We start from the raw sequence: 24,411 nt of genomic DNA, 5'->3' as shown, positions 1-24,411 counted from the left end.
TATATTTATAACATATAAACACCAGAAAATCAATATAATTATTTTTATATTTCAATTTATTATTGTGTGTGTGTTTCTTTCTTATATTTTTTTTATTTATTGAATTAATTATCAAGGGTGTACGATCGTACAGTAATCCAAGAGTATGAAAGCGTCTACACTCTACTAGGGGTTGTGACACACTGGCTGAATTGTTCTCATACAAGTGCGTCCATGAAAACTCACGTTGTATATATGAATTAATAATATATTTGAATTTATAACAAATCATTATAAATTATTTACATTCAAATGTTAAATATAATGGAAGGACTAAATGAGATTCGATACACATATAAAAAGTCGAATAATGAGTAAGTAACAATAAATAACTTAATTAAATTGGCAGTTTACATACACACACTCACACGATCCTACAACTACACAAGCACACATTATCACGTCGTATATATATATATAATTAAAATATATTAAAAAAAAAACTTACAAATCTAACGTAGGTTTAAAATTAAATTTTCAAAATACGTATAGTATATATTGTAGTAATATTTAGAAGCGGACCTATTATCATAACTACTACTTATTGTTTTTTTTTTTTTATTATTATTATACTTTGTCTAAATAAATATGGAAGAGTTTTAAATCACATTTCTCAATACTTTATTAATTTTCGTTACTAAAATACATACGTTTTCGAAAGATTCGTATACACCTAATAAAAATCCATTAAAATGGCAGTACTGGATGGCAATAAATTACATTAAATATTTATATATAGTAATATTGGAGAAATATGCGCTATTATATTTTGAGTTGATGGAAATTTTCGTTTTTCCATTAAATATATTGTATATAAAAACCTTGAAAAATAAGGCTGTCGTGAAAAAATGTAATTTTTCATCATCGAAACATTTCTTTTAATTAATGATAGTTTTCGACTACAATTTTAATATAAATAATTTTTGGGTTCTTCGGCCAGTGGTTGGTCGCAACTTCCCAAATGCTTCCATTGCACCAGACTCCTGTAAACATTTAAACATGCAATTTAATTAATTAAGTCTATAATTTGTATATAAAATTATTATTTTGAATAAAAATACAAATAATTTTATTTTACTACCGCCATCTATGTTTAAAACTAAAAACTGGATAAACGTCAGGCACTTTTCAGATATTCAAATTTCAAACGCGTCTAAAACGATTTTTTTTCTCCATCGTAATGGCGGAGGATACATTTACTGATATTGATGACCAAAATGAGCAACATGGCAAAATATGAAAACGATCGGATAAGAGGCAAATTTTTTCCTGAATTATGATCGTAAGTGAAGCTAAAAGGAGGTATGTAAAAACATATAGTAAAAGTATTTTTGTAATAAAGCTAATATTACCTTGAACGACAGTTTTCCATCTCTAAGAAGCAGCGATTGGAGTAAGTCTTATCGTCAGTTCCGCAAACTGGATCATATTCTGTGGGACAGATTCTGGCACATCCGTTGAAGTGGAACCTGGCAAGGCAACGGCTCAAAGGTACTACAAACACGTGTCGTCTGAAATGAAAACAAAATTATCTATAAGCATGCTTCAAATTGATAAAAAATCAAAGTCAGCCATATTTTTCAGACTTTTCTGTATTTTAGTTTTGGTGTAACATAAAAATAGAGTGAACTTTCATTAACAATTGCCGCACTGTGATGGATAGCAAGTGACCAGGATTTATATTTTATTTGATTTCTCCAAATATACTGAATGCACGGTCTTTATATTCATTTTATTATATCTCTTCATATCTCATAAAAATCTCTATAATTCGAATTATTTAATCCGAAATAATAAAAACAGATGCAAGAGAGAGGGGGAATTTAGCACGCCGCGCTCAACAGTCAGTATGAGAATGATATCTGCCTTAGAATGACGGCTCTGCTTCAGACGTTTATTATTTTTTTTGTTATTTGACAATTAAGACACGATAAAATGATTTTTATAGTTAATTAAAATAATTTACCTCGCCGATATTTCATTATTTAAACACATTTTTAACTGGACGCTTGTCGTCCAGCACAGTGGCTAGCAGTTTTTTTATAACAGTAAGCAAGTGTTAAAACTATTGTAGAGGCTCTAAATGGTCGAGATTGGGCTGTCATCCTGCGAATTTGGACCAACTCGACCATGTTGGTGGCTACGACTTTACTTCCTTCCTGATTCACTTCACATTAAATAGTCGTGCATTAAACCACATTGTCATTTTATTCCTTTCTCCCCTATACTACATATTTTAAAGATATGCCTACCAATTGAGCTTTTCGATTGTATAACACATCCTTTGATTTATTAGGATGTATAGGCCCAATGATTTGTCTTTACAATAGATCGTTTCATTTGTAAGTCTCATTAGGATTTTTCATCGAAACAAGCTATATATTAGGACAACAAAAAAGCCGTAGTTCATCAATTAGAAAATATACAGTATTGCCAGTGTGCCAAAAGAATTATTCAATTAGAGTAAAGCCGAATATCCTTCAGTTAGAAAATAGTGAGCGATCTATGTGATAGACATTACATAGTCCCAAGATTGATTGTACATATATAATAGCGGGTTGACACAGTACGATTGCATTCAGACCGTGTGCCCTAATTTGGTCACTCGGACGTTACTCGTAACGTGGCAACGTCCGAGTGATTCATTTAGCGGACTCGGTCTGAGTGCACTCGTATCGTGTCAACCCGCTATAAGCAATGATATAGTTGGAAAAACATTTAATATGTAGTATATCGTATACGAACAATGGCACGCATGTCAAAAACACGACGTGTCGAAAATGTATCAGTAGACTAGTAGAGCTATCACATCGCCCTGATTGAATTAGCCAAGTTAACCATGTCATGATTATCGTTTCAGTTTCGCTTACGGCGACTCTGCGGAAGCTTCGGATAAACATTTCGTTACGTTTTGATAAACCGCTTGGGCGTGTCTGTCGTGTCAGCGACGATTGGCACGCGATCTGGCGCTGTCACGCACGTCCAAATCGATCGTCACGGAGTGTCACCGGAACGTGCGGTGAGTTGATGGGGTTATTTCGCCAATCGGTGCACTCGCGCACCACCTAGCGGCGAGAATTGCGAAACTTTGCATGCACACGTGTACTGACCCGCAGTTGTCCTTCTTCATCTCGCACTCGTTCCTGTAGAAGCGGATGTCGGATCCGCATACGACTGGACCACCTTTTGGACAGGGGGAACCACATCTCGCCGTGTTCCTGCAGTGAGCATCTCCAGCCACCACCACGTGTTGTCCGCACGTTGCCTTTCTCATGTCGCATTCAGATCTGCAATGTGTATAAATATACGTAAATCTATGTACATATATAAAATAAAAAAAAATATAGAGTGCAAAAAGAAAAAGTTATAGGCGTTTAAACAATTAAAATCTGAAATAGCGAGATGGCGGCGAAAAGGGATACGACGTGCTCTAGTAACCAGCAGCGTGGTCTAGTGTTGTATTCCCTCGTGCTAGGGGTCACGAGTTCGCTTCCCACTGGAGTTTCGTTGCTGGCCAGACCTCGGTTTGTCGAAGTCGGTTGTTTCTTATCAGAATTTGTCAATTTTTCTGATGTGAAGCGATTCCTGTAAAATTGGCTTTCTTATCCAATTTTCTATTGCGAAAAGCCTTGAGTTATTATTATCTCTTAGGTTTCGCCAGATTTTCTCCATAGATGTCTCTATGGATGATTATTGAAATATAAATATTTCGTATTGTTGCATAATAAATAATGTGACCATTTGTTTAATTATGTATTTAATAATATATGTATTATATAATTTATCGATTCTTAATCTGTTTAGCACATTCGCCGCTTTGGAGCAATCTGTTAGGCGAGTGTGCATGATTAATTGAAAAATAAAAAAATTAAAACAAAAATAAAATATAAAGTAAGAAGAGGCTAAAACGAAAAAACTGAACGAACAATCTGAACGATCAATTCGGACGATAGACGTCAAGAAGAAATATGACGGAATATTTTCAAACTTGTCTATTACGACTATTTTTCACCATCGTAATGGCGGACGTCATTTCGACTCATATTGATGACCAAACCGAGTAAAATGGCAAAGTTTGAAAACGATCGGATAAGAACCCAAACTTTGTCACACGACCAAATTGTTTCTGAAGTAAGAAGAGGTTTGTAAAAAATGAATGTCTGTTTGTCTGTCTGTCTCGTATAGGCTCCTAAACCATACAACCGATTACGGTGGCACTTTCAGGATTTGTTGTATGCATTTCCGGGAAGCTTGCATTCGGGAATGAGTGGCATTGCAACGCAATAATTTTAAATGTTTTTGCGTCGCGACCTGCGTTGTTAGGGTAAAATAAACATACAATTGAATAATTTCAAATGTGTTCGCTGCCTGCATTTTTCCGACAAATGGGAACGGGAACGAGAACGGGAACGGGAACGGGAATTGCATGCGTTATTGTGGCATTGCAATGAATGCCGGGTTCAGCTAGTACTTAAATAAAAATATTTTTTTACTAGTAGGTCATAGGCTTGAATCCTAATCGGAATCAATTTTTTTTTTTCGATTTTATCGATGATTACGATTACGTACGTATTTACGTTACGTATGTACGCACATCTTGAATTTGCCTACCCTAAAATCGTAAGTAAAATCGTATGTATGTAATTGTAAAACATCTAAAGTGGATTTAACCTTGTTTATAATGGTATATTTCTTATCAATTCAACAATAAATTAGTTATTTGAACACAACCAGTTATATTCTTGAGCATAACATTCATTGGAAGAGCAACGTCAAACTCCGGTCAGCTGTCAAACCACTCAAATTTCACTCGTTAACAGATTTATGTACTAGTGTATGAATTTGCGCGTCAGTGTATACTTTGTCAAGTAAGAGTATCTGCGGAATCTAGCATCGTAAGCCTTAACTAAAAACCAAAGCTAGTGTACACACTTACTTGTCAGTGAATACTGATTCGAGATTTGACACTCTTAGGGCGAAAACACACAGCGATGCACGGGGCACGTGGTTTTTTTTTAGATATTTTTATAAATGCGAATAAAATGGGCCGTGCCTTTCACATATTCATGGAACGCCCAGCACGCCCACCCCAAATTGACCCTCAGGAGTGTTTTCGGTAAAATTGTATGCTTGCTTGACAATGATCGATAACGATGTATCCCATACTTGAAGAAATGTAGGAGACCATCCACAGCGGGGAGCCTTGCACACGACGTGCCGTTCTTCCCTGTGTGATTTCGCCCTTACTGTACCATATACATATACATTCATATATGTACATATGTGTAAAATAAATAAATATAAGGGATATGAATGGGACCTTCATGATAGTAATGGTGCGTACGCACCAAGCCAACGAACGGCCCACAGGCCAACTTTAAAAACCAGTAGCGTACAAAATATCGAAATAAAAATTAAATTTAAAAATTGAAATTAAATATCAAAATTAAAACTATTATTATTATATTAAAATTAAATTCAAGTATCAAAATAAAATTATAATCATTATATTAAAATTAAAATTAAATATTGAAAGTTAAAACAGAACATGCCCAATTTAAATAAATTTTCGAGATTGACCTAAAATTAGATCATCAACAATCACATACAGGTAATCCTCGACTTTTGTTTGTCGAAGATGTTTTGACTTACGAAGATACGCACTAAGATCGAAAAAAAATCAAAGAATTATTATTTTTACTTCCTCGTAATGCGCAGTTACTGAGAATATATCATGTATTAGTATGGGTGATCCAACGATTTTTGCTAACCCGGGGTGTTGTCGGTCACATCAAACGGATTTTTTTATTCTTCAATTGTTTCTCTCGTCGAAATAAATCAAGTAATTAAATCATTTCAGAGGTAAAATTTATCGGATAATGTGTGATTATTAATTTTATTTCGACGAAAGAAAAAAAAACCCTTTGACAAATCACCGACATCCGACACCGCGTTTTTTTATGAATTGTTTTTTTTTATCGATCATCCAAGTGGAAATACAGTAACATCTCGTGACGACTTTAACAATATTTTTTTTCGCTCGTACGCAGAGAAATTATAATATTTCTCTGGTTTTAAATGCGGTATCGTCGTAATTCAAAACATTTTTGCAATTCAAAACATCAACGATGGTCTAATTTTAGCTCAATCTCGCTCTTTAGCTTGATTTTGATATTTAATTTCAATTTTAAAATTTAATTTTTATTTCGATATTTTGTACGCTACTGCTGGTTAAAAAGTTGGCCCAAAATCGTCGTTGGTTTAGTCCGTAAGCACCATTAGTCGAATGTATTAGAAATATGAGATGAATTAAAAATATAGCATGTTTATATATGAAAACAAACAACAATGAAAAAACTTTTATAAATACAATTTACGTCATAAGGATACGTCAAGAGCTGCCGCCAGGTTAATAAGCAAAATTTTAAAAAAATAGTACAACTTTTGATACTACATAGTACAAACATAATTACTAAAAATACTAGTATATTATACATACATACATATTGTATGACTTACGACGTTTCTACATACATATATCTAATTTCAAATTATTGTACGCGACACAGACAGTTGTTCTCACGGTACATACGTCAATAATTGTCTGACTATAATTGACCTAATAGCCGTCATTACGACGGTAATAAAAAAAACGAATACTAGAATATTCGATATTGTGCACTTAAGAGCTTTCAATCTTTAACGAGTCCATATATTATGTATGAGTACGAGTTCGATACGTTGGAAATAGACTGGGTTTGTAATTTCATGGACGGCTCGCGATCAACCGTCAATATTTAATATTTAATTATCGCCGAAGGATTTTCGTTAACAGGTCATGAAATATTCAAAGTTCTATTTTGTGTGCGTCGCAATCGAGACAAAGAAAGCCCTTTAATGCTTCAAAGCAACAAGTCCGTCATGTAAACTCGATTGGTAATAAATTTAATATTATGTACCCATTTGAACGATGCTGTCAAAATTTAAAATAAGTATTTATAACGAGTGACCTGTGTGAGGTCAAAGTTCGACAAAAAGTATTTATAACGAGTGAAAAGTTCGAAATTTGTATTCGAGAGCTAGTGGTTAGCATATTATACTTTCGAAAGGAGTGGTCTCGGTTCGATTCTCACTAGTGGCTGTTGGCCAGTTCTTGGTTTGTGAGACCAGGCCGATCGTTTTATTTCAGAGTTTACCAATTTTTCTGGTTTTCATTGAAACAGTTCCTGTAAATTGGCATCTCATTTCCAATCTGTCTTGCAAATCTCAAGTTAGTCTTATGGTTGGCTAATTTATATAATAAAATGCTGCAAAAGTGTCTCCATAGATGTCACTGTGGATGATGTTTGTATGAATTCGCATTGTATAAAAATGCTTGTATTAATTGTACATACTACTGTATTGTATCTGTATAAGTACATATATTCGTCGCTTTGCAGTGATCTGTAAAGGCGAGTGTACATATTCGATTGAAAAAAAATTGTATTATTGGTTAGTATTGTATTATTTTGTATTATTGGCGAAAAATGCACTTTTATTTTGAAATTGAATTTATTGTGTATGAGTTTTAATTGTGCATTTTAATAGTCGTTATATATAATTTTTGTGTTGTGATGATATTCGTACATCGGTGATCGGAATAATACATACCATGAATTGTAAACGTATCGAAGAAAGTTTATTTATTTGTATATTATAATAATAGGAAGGTTGGTCATTAGGGCAATGACAAATAGCAATACACATTCCAACAAGGCTCAGTGCGAGAGAGCAATTAAAAGGTTTTCTACGAAGTTAACAATAGACGGAGACTCGACAAAGCTGCGCACGACAATCCCGCGCCGAAAAACCCGCTCCGACAGTTCCGCGCTGACAACTCGGACAATGCCGCGCAAAATATTGAATAAAAATATTTTTTTTGGTTTTATTCGATTTTGCAGGACTGTTTATCGATAAAAGCTCACTAGGGTTCAACATCGACCGAGGTTGTTGGTGAATATTTTATACGTAAGTCCATTTTTCTTCATTTCAAGAAATATTTCGCAAAAAATTAAATATTTTGCGTTTAAAAATACTGGTGGCGTTTATTCTGCTTTTCCGAGATTCTGGACTTATTGAAATAAAATTGACATTCAATTTTACATATATAGATAAAATCGTAATTACGAATATTATTATTAAGATGTTTATTCCCGTTTTTTTTCACAGTAATCTTCCGGAACATGCATACAACAAATCCTGAAAGTTCCATCGTAATCGGTTCAGTGGTTTAGGAGCCTATTCGAGACACACACACACAGACATTCAATTTTATATATATAGATGATAAATAAGATGTAAAATCAGGAGATTCTATGAAATATTTTAAGAAGAATTGGAAAAGATTAAAAAAAAAATCACAACAATTTTGACTAAGATAAGTTGAAAATTTCAAAACCTGGACATAAAACCAAGTCGATAAAAATAAAATGTGACCTTGGAAAAAAATGCAAATTGTATACAATAATTCAAGCAAACACGGGGGCTTAAAATTTTAAAAATTTCCACTGATTAATCAGCAGTTCGTACAGTTTATAGCGTAATAAATATGAATGTAAACAAAGAAATGAAAAGAGCAAGGATTAAAAAGTTACCTTGAAATACAAAAAAATTACCTGTAAACGTTACCATCCGATCCGCAAACTGGGGTTGGAGTTTCTTCATTTTCACAACCGCTGGGACACGGTGTAGGCCTCAAGACTTCAGTGCAATTTCCCATATGTGCCATCTGTATCCCTTTCCTACACACGAAAAGAACACAATAAATAAACGCAAGGTTAGCTTAGCAAAAAAAATACAATGAAATTAAAACTATTCTTCAATTTGGCGACATTTTACAATTCGAATTTGTATCGGTAATTCTCACGCAACGTCATTCGACACACGCGATTTTCGCAACCCGTTAATTGCCGACACAAGTATATAAATAATTTTAGTTTCATTATTCAACACTCCGTATGTAACATTTTTAAAAACACACAACTCAACGTGAGGTCGTATTAATTATGTACATTATTAATAAACGTTATAAGAGCAGTGTCCTTGGCGAATTTACATAGCTAAGCGGCTCTGTCGATGGCATGCTAATAAATTATTTCTAAAAATAAATAAACGCGAGTAATAAAAATTCCGGATTCAATTTATGCGTTTCGGAAATGCAATCGCGAATGTGACTCGGCACTTATACGGACCCCGTATAACGATCCAAAAAAAATTGTCTCGTATTTCTACAACCGTTCTGTATTATTTATTTATTAATGACTGTCACAATTAAAATTGACTTTTTAGGTTTGTACTGAAAATTTCGGCCACCGGACATTTGATGGAATGAAATTTTTATCTGTTTAAATTTAATTTTAACCTTTGAAGGACGGAGCGTCGAGATCGAACGAGTGTCCCGAACCGGGGTCGAGTATTTTTTCAAGACCTCAGTATTTTTTACTGAAAATACAACTTTCTCAATACAAATGGGTTCAATATATATCTTATTAATCATTTTACACATCAACATAAAAAAGTTTTAGTCCTATAGCATGTTTTTGACTATTTTTGTATTAAAAAATAACGACAAGCATCGACAAGCAAACGAACATAGGTAAGGCCAACAGGCGACTGCATAAATCAATAGCCACGCGCCAAAAGCGACGAAAACAATAGCTTACGAAAATATAGCTGTCTTTTTCTCTCGCATTGATTCATTGATCAACAAGAATATGCAAGCGAACAGTCAAAAGCATGACTTATCGCTACCGCATTTAAATCATACGTATAAATCTTTTCTGTCTTTGTATGAATCACACGGTTAACAGATGATTATCTATTAACATTTTCACTCTAAATCTTATGTTTAATATATAAAGTGAAAACTTATTTAATTGTTGAATATAATTACAAATAATAAATTACTTCTTGAATATAATTGCAAATTAGCCGGAATAGAAAGATAATACGTAAGCTGCTATATTTAAAATTTGATTTAATCAAATTTTGCGATTTTACAACAAAAGCATTGGTGGCTTTTAATAGAAAATATTGTTGTCTATAAAGTTTATTCGAAAGGTTTTTCTGTAGAGCTCATATTTTAGCAAATAGTAAAAAGACTATTTTTTTCATCCACTTTTATAATTTATTTTTATTATGATTTTTACGATTATTTTTATACTTTTTAAACATAAAATTACATTATAATATAATAAATACAATAATTTTCTGCAATGAATTTTTCTGTTTTTCAATTTTTTTTCAAATCGGAAATAAACTTACGGAATTAATAATTTTATTTGGTTACATGTCAGCCTGACAAATGTCCGTTCGGCCAAATATCCAGCTAACTAAAAATTCATATACTGTTGTGATGTTATGAATACCATTAAGTGCAATTATGGCTCGTTTTCTTCTATTTAATGTGATTATATTAAAACTTATATCGAGGGAGGATTATTTTAATTCACAAAGTAATAATTTCATCAAAAATACATCTAATATGTATATGTATATAATTTCGAAAGACACTTTGTATCTAAGTATATAATATTGGTTGGTAGCATCGAAAACAAATTAAAGTTTATATGACGACGATTCGATATATTTTTTTTTCGTTTCAAATAAATTTAATAAAAAACCAAATAAACATTTACTATTAGATTCGCCATGTTTAAGCTGTTTATATTACAAATACTGAGCGAAGCCGGGTAAAACAAGTAGTATTTCCATAATATGAAAAGTTGAACTCGTTTATCAAAATACTATCGCCAAAAATCATTTATATTTAAATCGATTTTTTATTCTTTATCATAATGGAACTTGATGAAATTTTGAAATCTTATATACATACCTATGTACATATGTATGTATGTACGTTTGGTTAATCGTCCCAAAAACGAATTCATAAACGAGCTAAAATTTTCTGATATAAATTTTTATACAATGGCGTTCTGAGAACCATTTTTTTTTACGAATCCATTGTTAAATAATTTGAGACGATAGGACTTTTCATTTATATTTAAAAAAATGTTTACGCTATAACTAGAAAACGAGCTCGTTACATATGTATGTACATACATACACCTGTACATGGTTGAGAAATTTTACTTATGTGCATAGTATATGAGAAAACGCTTGAACCTCAGAAAAAACTAAATAATCGCATGTTATTTTTGTATGAGCTTACAGAGATGTGTTTCCGTCTAAAATATAGTTTACAGATCATTTAAAAGAATAACACAGAGTGAATGTTGAATTTGATAAAAACTTGTGGAGATGCTGTGGCGACTCTAAATGTAAATATAGTACTTTGCATTTATCTCGGTTTTTTGATCACAACTTCCGAGTGAAAGGCGTCGTGTGAATTAAATATGCTATGTAAGTACTCACAGGCATGTGGCGACTTTCAATTGACAGAGATTTTGATATGTGGCCGCATCGGTGCCGCAAACTGGATCTGAACTGTGGCCGCATTTGGTCTTCAAACACTTGGTTAGTTTGTTTCTGCATTTTTCCATCTCCACTTTGATGACCCGTTTGCGTGAGACGGTTCTGGAATCAAAATTTTACATATTTAAGTCGGACAAAAGAAGGACTAGGAGCCAGAGAGTTGCGTGATTGTCAGGTCACGTTTTCAGGCTGGCAGTTTTGTAACAGGGAGGTTGAGGAATTCCAAAAGAAAAGACTAGACGTTGCATTGCATTGGAGCGAATCTAATATGTAGAAGTCAGACGTGAAGGAAGGATAATCCGGTATGACGGGGGGGACATATTGGGACCTTTAACAAAAATTGGGACACAAAAGGACCTTTTCTTCAAAGCGGAGAGCGTTTAGGAATTTCAATCAGCATTCTTCAAGGAAGTCTGAGTCAAATTTAAATTCAGTCCTCTTAAAGGTCTCGTCCATTAAGAAGACCACACAAGACGAACGAATCAACGTTTTTATATCATTTTTATAATAAAAATGATTGCATCGTCGTCTTTTATACTAAAACGATTTTGATACATTCATTGCTATAATAAACCAACTGAAGCAATCCTTTGATTCATAGAATTAAAATAAGTTATGGTTATTTGTTTTTGAGTTTCAAACGGTGTTTGCCAAAACTTATTTATGAACTACTAGCAAAAGGATCCATTGAGTTACAAATTCTTGTGTAAAAAACATACATATATTATGTTTTAATGCTATTTTGATGGTACCCCGATGTAATCGCGAGGCGTCAAAGCCGCTGGAGACAAAACCGCTAAAATTCTACAAATAAAGTCGAAATTAAAATGATTTTTCATATATTTCAGCCAGCAGCATAGCTCGGTCGTTAAGAGGGCTGTACAGCAGCACCTTGTCCATACAAACGTACTATACTTCTCCCTTCCTCAATTATGTCACTAGAGAAATTATTTTTTAATATGCTATGGATATCCACCATTGGGGTGCATCTATCGTTTTATTTTTTTGATTAATTATTTTTTATAGGACATAGGAGGCGCCAAACATCTATAAAATCGCCTCTTTTTTACACCCTCGAAACGGGTCCAGCGTGCTTATTTAACGGTCGATTTTAAAAAAATACGCCGATAGATGCACAGAAAGTATCTTTTTCATACCGATGATGATTTTTTTTTAAAAATTGGTCCAGTTTTGGAGGTGAAAATAGTAGAATACGAAACCTCGATTTTGTCAATTTAAAATACGTTTTATCTGGTCGAAGCGCAACTGTCGCATTCACTCAATATATACATACACTCAATATATATATCGAAGAAAGGAACGGTAACAAAATTAAGGTTTCGGGTGTACAGCCCTCTTAAGCTTCCGATTAGCGTTGAGAGGCGGCGGGTTCGATCCCTGGGCACGAGCCTCGAATGAAAATGGATTTTTTAGACTATGCTGTTGGTAAGACCTGGATTTGTGACTTCAGGTTGATCGTTTCCTATCATAGTTTGCCAATTCTCTCTGATTTCATTGTTGAAACGGTTCCCGAAAAAAAAAAAAAAAATTGGCTAAAAATCCCTCCTATACAATATGTCAACTATAATTTGTTATTAATTAATGTACAATAAATAAGTTTGTGTACAAATTAATAGATGTCTCATTGATTTACGAGTTTTACAGTGTCTCGTAATTCAGTGATTTATATAAAAAAAATGCTGAATTGTAATTTGTAAATTTGTAATTGGTCAGGAAGGCGCATTAGGGTTTACCTGTAAGGCCTTCCTGGTATATATATAAAATAAAAAAAAAACATATATTCTGGCACGATTTTGCACGCTTTGCTTGTATCTCGCGGTTTTGTCTTCCGTTTTTTTGACGCCTCGCGGCTATTTCGTTGAGGGAAACAGAGGAAAAGGACAATCCCTAACAAGATGGACTGACCAGGACAGGGCGACAGGGTTGTGACGGGCCGTATTATGGAAATTAGAAGAAAGGAAAGTCATGACTCTCAGACACAAGGAAAGCGACCGTAGAGATGTTATGTCGGGGTGGTTACGTCGGGGCGCTTTTGTACCGAGCGCTTTTGACTGGACACCATTTTGATAGACATAGACGCAGTCTTACCAATGCCCATTCTAATGATTTAGATAGGGGGTTGGTAAGACTGTTCAAGTGAAATCGACAATTAACATATGTGACTTATAGTTGCTTCGTGTAGGAAAGCACAGGAAAAACGTACACGCTGTCCCTTACACCGTATCTTGACCAATTGCATTTCTACTATGTGCTAATAAATATAATGTTAACCAGCAGCATAAAATAGTGGTAGGCAGGTCATGCGATGGTCAGTGTGGTTATGAGTCCGAGTCACACTGGTTGCTGATGGCCAGACCTTGGTTTGTAACCAGATCGGTCGTTTCTTATCAGATTTTGCCAATTTTTCTGATCTCCATTGAAACGATTCCTACAAAATTGGCTTTCTCTAGCGAAATCTTGAGTTATTGTGTTATATTTCAGGATTTGCCGGGTTTCTCTCCATAGATGTTTATGTGGATGTTTATTGTATAAAATTCGTATTGTTGTATATAAATCATTATTGATCGTCTTGAATGCGATGTTTATTGATCGTATTGTATACGATGCTTGCAATGTCTGACCATAGATGTCAGGTATGGTTTCGAATTATGTATTAACTTATATGTATATATGATTTATTGATATGTATATTGTGTACATTGATTGATTGAATAAAAGATAAAAAAATGCTATTGGTCAAGAAGCGTTGTAAGGGACAGCAGTACGTTTTTCCTAACCGTGTTCCTACAGCAGATGGATTATAGCTTCAAATTATATTTATTATATTTCTGACGGAGTTGAGTACTTTTGCTAGTCTAAAATAATGAAACAACAAAAAATAAACTAAAATAGTCAAATTAAATAAAACTTTTAGAAACGAAATTGAATTGGATTTTAATGTTTAAAACAGCATGGAGATTATTCCATTTATAAAGGCCTACCCCCACGATTTAGAAAATGTGCGCAAGGGCAATAATAATTGCGTGCGCACTTTTTTGTAGAGTGGGGGTGAGCCTTCATAAATGGGATGACGACTACAAGTACTTGTATCCTTCAGTATAAGTTGATGGAGCAAATTGTAATGACGAATCCACACATGCTGATGTGCAAAGTAATGTTGGATGCCAATACTCCATATGTGGAGATAGCACGTTCAAAAGTCAGCTAACCAAGTTGTGGGTATCTTATTTACAACGTGTGCAGGGTCGATTGTGTTGAAAAGTATGTACTAGGAGGATTTAATTAATTCTATGGCGCATTCAAGGCCACAGGATGCATATATTATACTAACCCACAGTTGAGCATCTTCATTTCGCACTCGTTCCTGTAGACGTTTTCGTCTGATCCACACACCGGTTTGTCTTTGGCCGTGTTGCAGTCCGAAGGGCAGGCTTCTCCACCCGAGGTCCTCTCCTGGGACACGCAGAAGGCCATCGGCACTTCGAACACGTGCTTCCTGGAAACGAACGACAATCAACCAGTTGCGGAAAACAGCAGTAGCGAATAAAAGCAAAAGCGGCAATCTAGGACCGGTCGTTATCGACCATGCTGGATCATATTTGGAAGCGACGACCGCTGCGCCACACATATCTGATCTTATTCCGTGCAATCAGATAAAGAAAGGCGCTGTTCGGGATCTGCACCAGATTGCAGATAGTCTGGGTCGAGACACGAGCTCGAAATGGCGTGTGCTAGGCGAAAATCAACCCTATCGAGGATGGTTAATGTCTACTATTGTGGATTTGAACGATGCTCCAATACACACAGACATACAATGTATTGACCCATCTGCTTGCCAAGTTTTAGATACCAATAGTTTTCAAAGAATATTGACTCAGTCACGGGGTTTCTATTTTTATTTTTATTAATTTAAAATGTACGGTCAAATCGACTTTCTTACAAATATTGTTGATTCAACTTGGAATTAAAAATAATCATTCTATAATATTGGAAACCAGCTCAGATTCTATATGCTTACTATTGGTGCTACCTGGCTTCGCTCGGTTCCACTTTTGTTGATCTCTTCCGTTTTAGCACGGATATAATAAAAGTAACTTGAAATGGACATGCAGTCTAGTATACTGTCGAACCATTAAAAATTATTTAATTTATTTGAATCGAAAAAATTAATATCATTTAACGACCGACCAATCACAAACGTCTTTGACCAATCCAGCCAATCAGAAACGACTTTGATGACAGCCAATCAGAAATGAATTACAGACGCAGTTTCGATTTAATACATGTAAAAGATATTAAAACAACTCAATACAAAGGTTGTCGTGGCGCTTTAGGAATTCCTGTTATGCCACAATGGTCTGTTTAAAATAAATAAATAAATAAATAATTAAAGCCAGGACGCAGAGCGCGCCGCTCATTCTTCAAATGTTGTAAATGCATTGTTAAAGGTTTGCCGAACCTTTTTTACAAAGCATTTACAACAATTGAACAATGAGCGGCGTGTTTTGGGTCCGTACTCTACTAATAACTAGTCACCGGACCCAGAAGGTGCCGCGTATTGTTCAACGGTTGTAAATGCATTGTTAAAGGTTTGCCGAACCTTTTTTACAAAGGATTTACAACAATGGAACAATGGATAGCACTGTGACTATCTGGTGTCTACTAATAACCATACTAACACACTTGTGAAGAGTCTCGGTGATTACAACAAAATGTCTATACCCTTCAGGTATAAACACAGATTACCTAAACACAATCTACTTTAGATCATCGACTTTAGAGTTTTTAATTAATATTATATATTGGATGTATTATGAGTATTTATAAGAATTTTAAATAGGTTTTTGAGCTCTTTTTCCTATTACATTAACATTTGAATAATATCATACTATGATTACTAACCAAATTAAATTAAAATTGTAAATGATCAGTAGATCAGTAGCTATTAAAATAGATATAAGATGTATTGTGAACATAATTGCGTAATAATAAAAAGCATTTAAAAATCAGAAACATATTTTGCAAAATATCTACTTTTATAGTGATTAAAAAAATTGACGAAAATTGTCAGAAGTTTTGCCCTACATGCACTATTATGCATCATTCGATACAGATGAGACTTTAAAATAATTACCCGCAATTTTTAGACTTCATACTGCAAGCGTTCGAGTACAATTGTCCGTCAGAACCACAGGTGGGTCTTGCCACTCTCCAGCAGGACTCCCTGCAGTGCCTCGTCGTCTGACAGTACTTCTTGTTCGTCCTTACAACACCTTGTCTGAAAAGAGAAACAACAAGAACAATAAGTACCGAGAAAAAAGCATGGGAAAATTTTCAACTTGACAAAAACGCGAAAAAAATCGAGGTTCTTGATCCGAATTGCCGTTGGTTCTAATTGCGCGTCCATCACACCGGCTGATGGACTGACGCCGCAAAAAAAGACTCGACTTCCGGCGGCGTCTTGTCGTCCGAAATTGTTTGGAAAAAATCCCAGACTGTCGCTCTGACAGATGTTCTGTCCGTCTGAGACCCCGTTAAGCGATATCGACCCATTACCAATTTGTACGGCTCGTGAAGATACATAGATAGACATCTTATGAACAGTCGTGAACGTTTTCTATTATTTTTTTTTGCCTCAGATCGTTTATTGATTCGGAGACTTCCAGGAAGTGCTGAAAGATGCGAATTCGTAGACCCGTTACGTCTTGTATGGGACTCACCCGCAAGTCAACAGTTTCATTTGGCAAGTGTTCTTGTAGACGTTGCCGTCACTGCCGCAAATTGGACCATCTAAGGGTGCTTGTCCACAATCCACTGGACAGTTCTCTCTGTGTGCTGAAATGTTGTTGCAAGCACCAACGTGTGACAGTGCTATTCCGACCCTGCAAACAGAAATAATGCTAACATGAGATCAAATTCACTAAAATCGTACATACTATACCGGAAGGAAGTGTATATGAAGTATTCCTAACATTGCAAGTTGATCATAAAAGAATAACCATACTAAGACACTTGTGAAGAGTTTCGGTGATTACAACAAAATGTCTATACCCTTCAGGTATAACACACAGATTACCTAAACACAATCTGATTTAGGTCATCGACTTTAATTAATATAATGTATTATATGTGTTATGAGCATTTATAAGAATTGTAAATAGGTTTTTGAGCTCTTTTTCCTATTACGCTGTACATATTAACATTATAATAATATAATACTATGATCACTAACAAAATTAAATTAAAATTATAGAATAGAAAATGATCAGTAGATCAGTAGCTATTAAAATAGATATACAATATATTGTGAATATAATTTAGTAATAATAAAAAGCATTTAAAATCAAAATCAATAAAAGAAATTGCTTGAGTCATACTGAATAGGATCAGAGACTTAATTTAAAATTATAAAAAAATATCATAGTTACATTAAATTAGTAATTCAAAAAGTTAATTCAAATTTGTGATCAATTTGAAATTAATTTTACAAACATTGTTTTTGCTATCTATGTTCGTTATTAACCAGACTAGTGGTTGGCATATTATGTTTTTGAGCAGAGTGGTCACGAGTTCGAGCCCCATTTAAATCCCGCTGCTGGCCAGACCTTGGTTTGTGACTCCAGGTCAATCGTTTAATATCAGAGTTTGCTAATTTTTCTGATTTTCACTGAAACGGTTCCTGTAAAATTGATATCTCCTTTCCTGTTCTAAAGTTATTCAGCACCAATTTGATTATAAAATGCTGCAAAAATTTCTCCATAGATGTCACTATGGATGTTTGTATGAATCCACATTGTATAAAATGCATATGTATGTTGATTGTATTGTATCTGTATTAGTGTACTCGTCGCTTTGGAGCGATATGTAAAGGCGTGTGTTCATGTTCTATGAAATTAATAAATATATTTTTTTAAATTTCTATTTATGCCATACTGCCATGACCAGGTCACACCGTACATATCCAAACACACTATAAAATGCATTCTAGGTCTAAATTACTAGGTATAATATATAAATTGCAAACCGCAAGCGTATGTATGCTTGCAACAATCAACAAATTCAGTCTATTCTAATTTGTAAATGAGGGCGCGGATACCGATTTAATTGGAATCGTCACAGCAATTAAGATAAATTCACAAACTCCAAGAGTAAATAGTCGATGTCGATTTAATAATCATAATAATAAGCAGTGATAAACGCAGTCATAATCATTGAGATTTTTTTTTCCGATTTCAGCCGGAATTTGAGCTCATGACCTCTTTAATGGTAAACAATCATTTAACTAGAGAGCTACATATGTTGAGAGTAAGTGAGATTAAAAAACTAAGTTGGGACAGTAGGTGGTTTGATTCCGATTTGGCATATACATATGTATGTACTTTTAGGATTTTTTCCTTGTATAAGTGAGCTTCATTTTGAGTGCCGTCTTTTCTATTGAAAGCCCGCCACACTGAAAATTTCACCAATATTTCCAAACTAGAATTATTTATTATAGAAATCCAATAGAAAATACGAATACAAATTGTAGCTAATCCAAAAAAACCCTAGATAACTACCACCGAGGATTTCGAGTTTTGTAAAGGTGTGTTTAATATATTTTGCAACAATATAAAATAAAACAAAAGAAATCAATTAATTTTTATTTATATATTTGATAGTATTTTTCCAAACCTAGTTCCATCTTCTGTAATGTAAATGTAATGCTTACAATCTAAATTCCAAGCCACAATCTAAAATACTCAGCAGTTAGTGATTTCCATCGGGAAATTCTGCTATGGTTATAAATTCCGAAATTCCGGTGTAAGCCAGTCTTTATACACGACGACAAATGAAAGACACGGATTACACGACCCATGTTCAATGCATTTTTTTTCAATGCCACCTGGAAAGGCTTAGCGGGTAGTATTCTTGTTTGCTTTGTACATGCTCAAAATACAACGCCTATCAGAGTTTTTCAGGCCAATAGAATTGTTGGCAATACGCTGATCAGAATTCAAAAGTTTTCAATAAAAGAAAATAAAATGGTTCGTTGCACATACCTGCAGATTTCGACCTGGAGCATGCATCGGTTCAAGTAGGTCCTGCCGTCCGTGCCGCACACTGGGTCCCTCTCGGTGGCGCATCGATGTTCACACTTAGAGCCTTGTGCCCTCACGCAAAGTCCCGGATCAGTGGCTAATTTGATTCCTGCAAGGGAAAGGAGTCTGGTCAGAGTGCTTTGTCTCGTCAGCGAGGGTTTTTAGAGCAAAACGAGCAGAAAGAGTGCAAGAGTTTTATCTGCGCGCACGGCAGATAATTGCTCGCGAGCGGTTTATTACCTTTGCCACAGGTCTTCTTGCGCATGTCGCATAAAGAAGGGTAGATCAGACCATCGGAGCCGCAAACTGGTTCTCCCTGCAGAGCCGCGGGGCAGATCCGAGGACAGTTGGCGTCTCGGGCGCCACCGACCCCTGAAAAGCAAAACAACACACTCATCAACACTCAATTACAACGAATGCAAGAGCAAAAGGAGCCATTGCCTTACGAGGCACTTTTCAGCTGGTATTGGAATGCTCGAACCACACATTCGTATCGTGTGAGCTCCCACAGTTTCATAGCTCAAGTTTTATAGGACTATTTATCCATCAATAGTGCCTAGTGTTAGTTATGTCTGTGTATCTTGGCAACGGTTTGACTTCGGCGCTTTCTCAGAAGACGAAATAGTACAAGTGGGAAAGCTATAGATTTAGCAGCTAGTTCTAAATATTTTAGTGACAATACCAAAAGTAGACGAGGACAAAACGAGAACTGGAAAGGGACGATGATTTGGGGCAATTTTACAGTATATGCATTTTTGGTAATTTGGATCATTTTTGTATCTACTTATATTTATAAAAAAACTAGTTGTTTTACCCAGCTTCGCTCAGTATTTGTAATATAAACAGCTTAAACTTTGCCCCCAGCGCCCTCCGGGCCTTCGCCCCTGGCGCCCCCCGTCCCTATCCCCATGTCATCATGAAAATTTCCAAACCAAATCCCACCCAACAATATTTTCTTACATACAAAGTCTCTTTCGAAATTATATATAAGATAATGCATATTTCCTAACACTGATGATTATTTCTACATACGTTACAATAAAAATGCACAGTTTTCCAAAATGAACTTTTTATCGAGATGCGTACACTTGGTTACTTAGTCTCTTAATAAGTTGTTAATCGATGAAGGTTTTTTTTTTGCTATAGTTTGGTAGATTCATAAGTGGCTAAACTGAGCAAGTGTACTACATATAATAGGAAGCATATGTATATGTATGTATTTTGACATAATTGGATTTTTTGGGCTTTGCAAAATAGGTCATTTGAGTCCTATTCGTTGTTTAATTTTTTAAATACCCATACAGAATGAAACGGGAATCTAATAGTTCGAAAAAGTTCGTCATGCTGAAGTTTTAGCAATGCGATATACAAATTTGAACGGGATATAGTTATAAATCATAATTTTTATCATATTTAAGCTTAATGGTCTCAACATTTTTTGAGAATATTAAAATAAATTTTGTTGTTTATGGTGTATTAGATCAATTCAAAGCCGTTGAGAATACCGGGAAAAATAATTCCGGTATTTTTTGTAGGGGGAGGGGGGGGGGAGTGGAGACTTCGGAAATAAAATATTCCCCTTTTAGGACATGTTAAGCAATTATGAAAGAAAAAGCATGCGCCGCAGGCAAACAAATATTTTGAAAATAGGAGTTATTCATTATTTGCAGCTATTAATTTATTTTTATTATTTTCAATATTTGCTTGTTAAAATTGTCTCTAAAATCGGGGCCCTTCAAATAACATGGGCTCCAGAAATTTCCCCTCCGCCCTCTCCTCAGCCCAGGATTATAACTAATATATCTTGTGATAGTATTATTATATATGCACATATTTATTATCATAATTTTATTTCGAAAGAAAAAGTTTAGCTTTAATTTTCCAAAACTAAATTATTTTTTGACACGTCATTTACCGATACGTATGTATTAATGAATATTCAGTATATTTTGAGAATGGTATGCTTTTATTTGGACCAAATATTTACCTTCACCACAACAGAACAATGCGGAATTGTTCACGTATCGTTCTCTAAGACCTTCTCAATGAAAGATTACAGGAATAAATAAGTAGCCGCAAGTCACATTAATAAACCATTAAAAGAGTTAAATTTATTCATATTATACATAGATTTCGCGAAACGCGATCCCGACGCAGAAAAATATGCACGCTGGCAACATTTCAGATGTTGCAAGATGGCGCACAGAGATAGAATGACAAATTACAGGGATGTGTGCTTGCAATAGTAAATTGATAACGTCTCTGCGGAGAGATGTCAGATCGATAACGACAAACACGGCCCGTTAAATATATATAACATAATATATTATATATAATAAACCGGAAAAGAGCGAGAGCTTCAACACGCCATTGAACAAACACAAAAATTGATGAGGCGGGAGAAAAAAATCATTTTATACATCTGTCGGCTCATTTGGAGTTCAAACAACACACACGTATCGATCATCAGCGGATGGACACGTTTTGAATAACGAAAGTGATTTTTGCACATGACCGACAAAAACTGGAGCCGAGCGAAATACTTTGTGCCGAATGAAATAGAATAAAAAAAAGTAAAAATGTTAAGTAGACAAGGCCGGGCCTAAAAAATGTACTGTTATTAATGCGGTTCAAATAGGTAATTACATATGTATGCTAGAATGGAAGCTGTGGAATAAATCATATTAGAAAATTCGGCTTCTTGATTGATGAGCGGTATGTACTTTGTTCGTTCCATTGAATGATTCATACACATGGTGTATCAAAATATTGTCGTTTGTATGTATGTATGTATATAAATGAGAAGTTTGAGTAGCAAAATAGGATGCAACGCGCGCATTGAAGCACAAGGCGCGCATGGAAACACAAGGCACGCATAGGAACTAATGGCGCGCATGGAAACACAAGGCGCGCATGGAAACAAAGGCGCGCGTTTGACAATTGACAATTGTCAAACGCGCTCAGTTTCAGCGTTGTAATAATACATAACCCGCAGCGTAGACTAGTTTGTTAGCATATTATGCTTTCGAGCAGAGTGGTCACGGTTCGATTCCTACTAGTAGCCGCTGGTCAGACCTTGGTTTGTGACTCCAGGTCGATTTTTTCCTATCAAAGTTTGTCTATGTTTCTGATTTTCACTGAAACGGTTCATGTAAATTGGCATCTCCTTTCCAATATTTCTTGCAAATCTCAAGTTATTGCGAAGTCTTGAGGTTCGCCAATTTCTATAATAAAATGCTGTAAAACTTTCTCCATAGATGTCACTGTCGATGATGTTTGTATGAATTCGCATAGTATAAAAATGCTTGTATTAATTGTATTATTGTATTGTATCTGAATTAGTACATTCATCGCTTTAGGGCGATCTGTAAAGGCAAGTGTACGTATTCGATTGAAATAAAAATGAAAAAATATATAATTAAAATTGAAAATTGTAGTTCATAAATATATAATAGACGTTGGTTTACTTATGTTTATTTAAAATGCTACTGAACTATGTACATATGTACATAAAAAACTGTCTTATATAATAATTATTACATAACGTTTAATGTAATATTGTAACGACCTAACATAAACTTTTGAAACCTATTATGCCTTCTTGTTATGTTATACATACAAATGTATTTAAATACATATAATATTATATATAGCAATGATTCAGTTTCATCATATTATGACGATTGAAGATAATTGCATAATTCAGAAGGTAGATAGTTAAAATTAATTATACTGGTGGTTTTCCGTTTGATTCCCGAAGGAATAAAAATATCAATTGGATATTTTCAATTGAGAAGAGGTTATGACATGTGAAATAGTTTTAAATTAAAATAGTGGAATGAAAATTGTACTCATCATTGAAACATTTACCAGTACACTAGTTAGTTTTCTATCTGTCCATGATCACCATTCATACACTGCTTGAAGAAAGCCTCAAAACACTTCCCATCTACAATGTATGTATTCTGAGCAACACTCATCCATCTATTCCAGTGCCTTTTTTTATACATCGATCACCAATTTCACTGGTGCCTTTCCTTGAAATTCAACTGGTGACATTGCCGCGCAGAATAGCCCCGTCAATGCCACGCAGAACAACTCTGTCAATGGCGTGTTGAAAAGGCACAACATTTATTTCAATTTAATAAAACATAAGGTTTATTAGGAGATAGGAGAAAAAGGTCTATTTGAAAAAAATTGAGCAGCACCGGTACTGATGATTCGTTATCTCTAGCTGACTCATCGAACATATTGAAGAAATCATCGAACGTTCTAAGCTAAAACTACAACCGTCATAAAGCTTTGACTTTTGTCGGCACTTACTTTACACATATCCCATTTATATGTATGTAGATCGGTCTTTTTAATACCTTTGAAAAAAAAACGTTTCAATTATTTTCATTGCAATCGAAAATTTCTTAATAAATAAATAATTTTGTGAAAAGTATGAAGTCCCCAATTAGGCTCTTGTATAAACTATTTTTGTCAATGTTGCGCCCATGTGTTCATAGTGAACCAGAAATTGACAACAGTGAACCAAAAATGTTTCACTATTGTCGATATTGTCAAAAATGGTTCACTCTTGTGTTGAACACTAATGTAACTTTGGAACACTATGAACTACTACACTTGGAACTAATGAACAATTTGATTTAATGTTTTAATTTCTATCGGATATTATATATGTATGTATATGAGAATTTATGATCGGTCATATCGGCGCGGCATTGTCCAACCCATTGTCGTTTATCCTCTCACTCGCTCTACTATGACAGCTATTCCTATCATACCTCTCATCCAT

At 34.6% G+C, this 24,411-nt stretch overlaps 1 protein-coding gene across 1 annotated transcript; it reads right to left on the bottom strand.

Moving 5' to 3' along the window:
* Positions 1-846: 846 nt before the first annotated feature.
* LOC143909197 (agrin-like) lies at positions 847-22,365 on the bottom strand. Its single transcript, XM_077427100.1, has 12 exons — positions 22,257-22,365; positions 21,598-21,648; positions 19,851-19,982; positions 19,572-19,719; positions 17,253-17,414; positions 16,667-16,810; positions 14,864-15,028; positions 11,452-11,613; positions 8,694-8,819; positions 3,150-3,326; positions 1,392-1,550; positions 847-1,022 (listed from the first exon to the last, which is right to left on the bottom strand). The coding sequence occupies exons 1-12, from the start codon at positions 22,363-22,365 to the stop codon at positions 947-949; spliced, it is 1,611 nt and encodes a 536-aa protein (XP_077283226.1). The 3' UTR covers positions 847-946.
* Positions 22,366-24,411: the final 2,046 nt, after the last annotated feature.

This window comes from Arctopsyche grandis, chromosome 3, assembly GCF_051622035.1.
Source record: "Arctopsyche grandis isolate Sample6627 chromosome 3, ASM5162203v2, whole genome shotgun sequence".
NCBI classification, from domain to species: Eukaryota; Metazoa; Arthropoda; class Insecta; order Trichoptera; family Hydropsychidae; genus Arctopsyche; species Arctopsyche grandis.
Note: the sequence above shows the minus strand (reverse complement) of the source record. Positions and strands in the feature narration are given on the sequence as shown.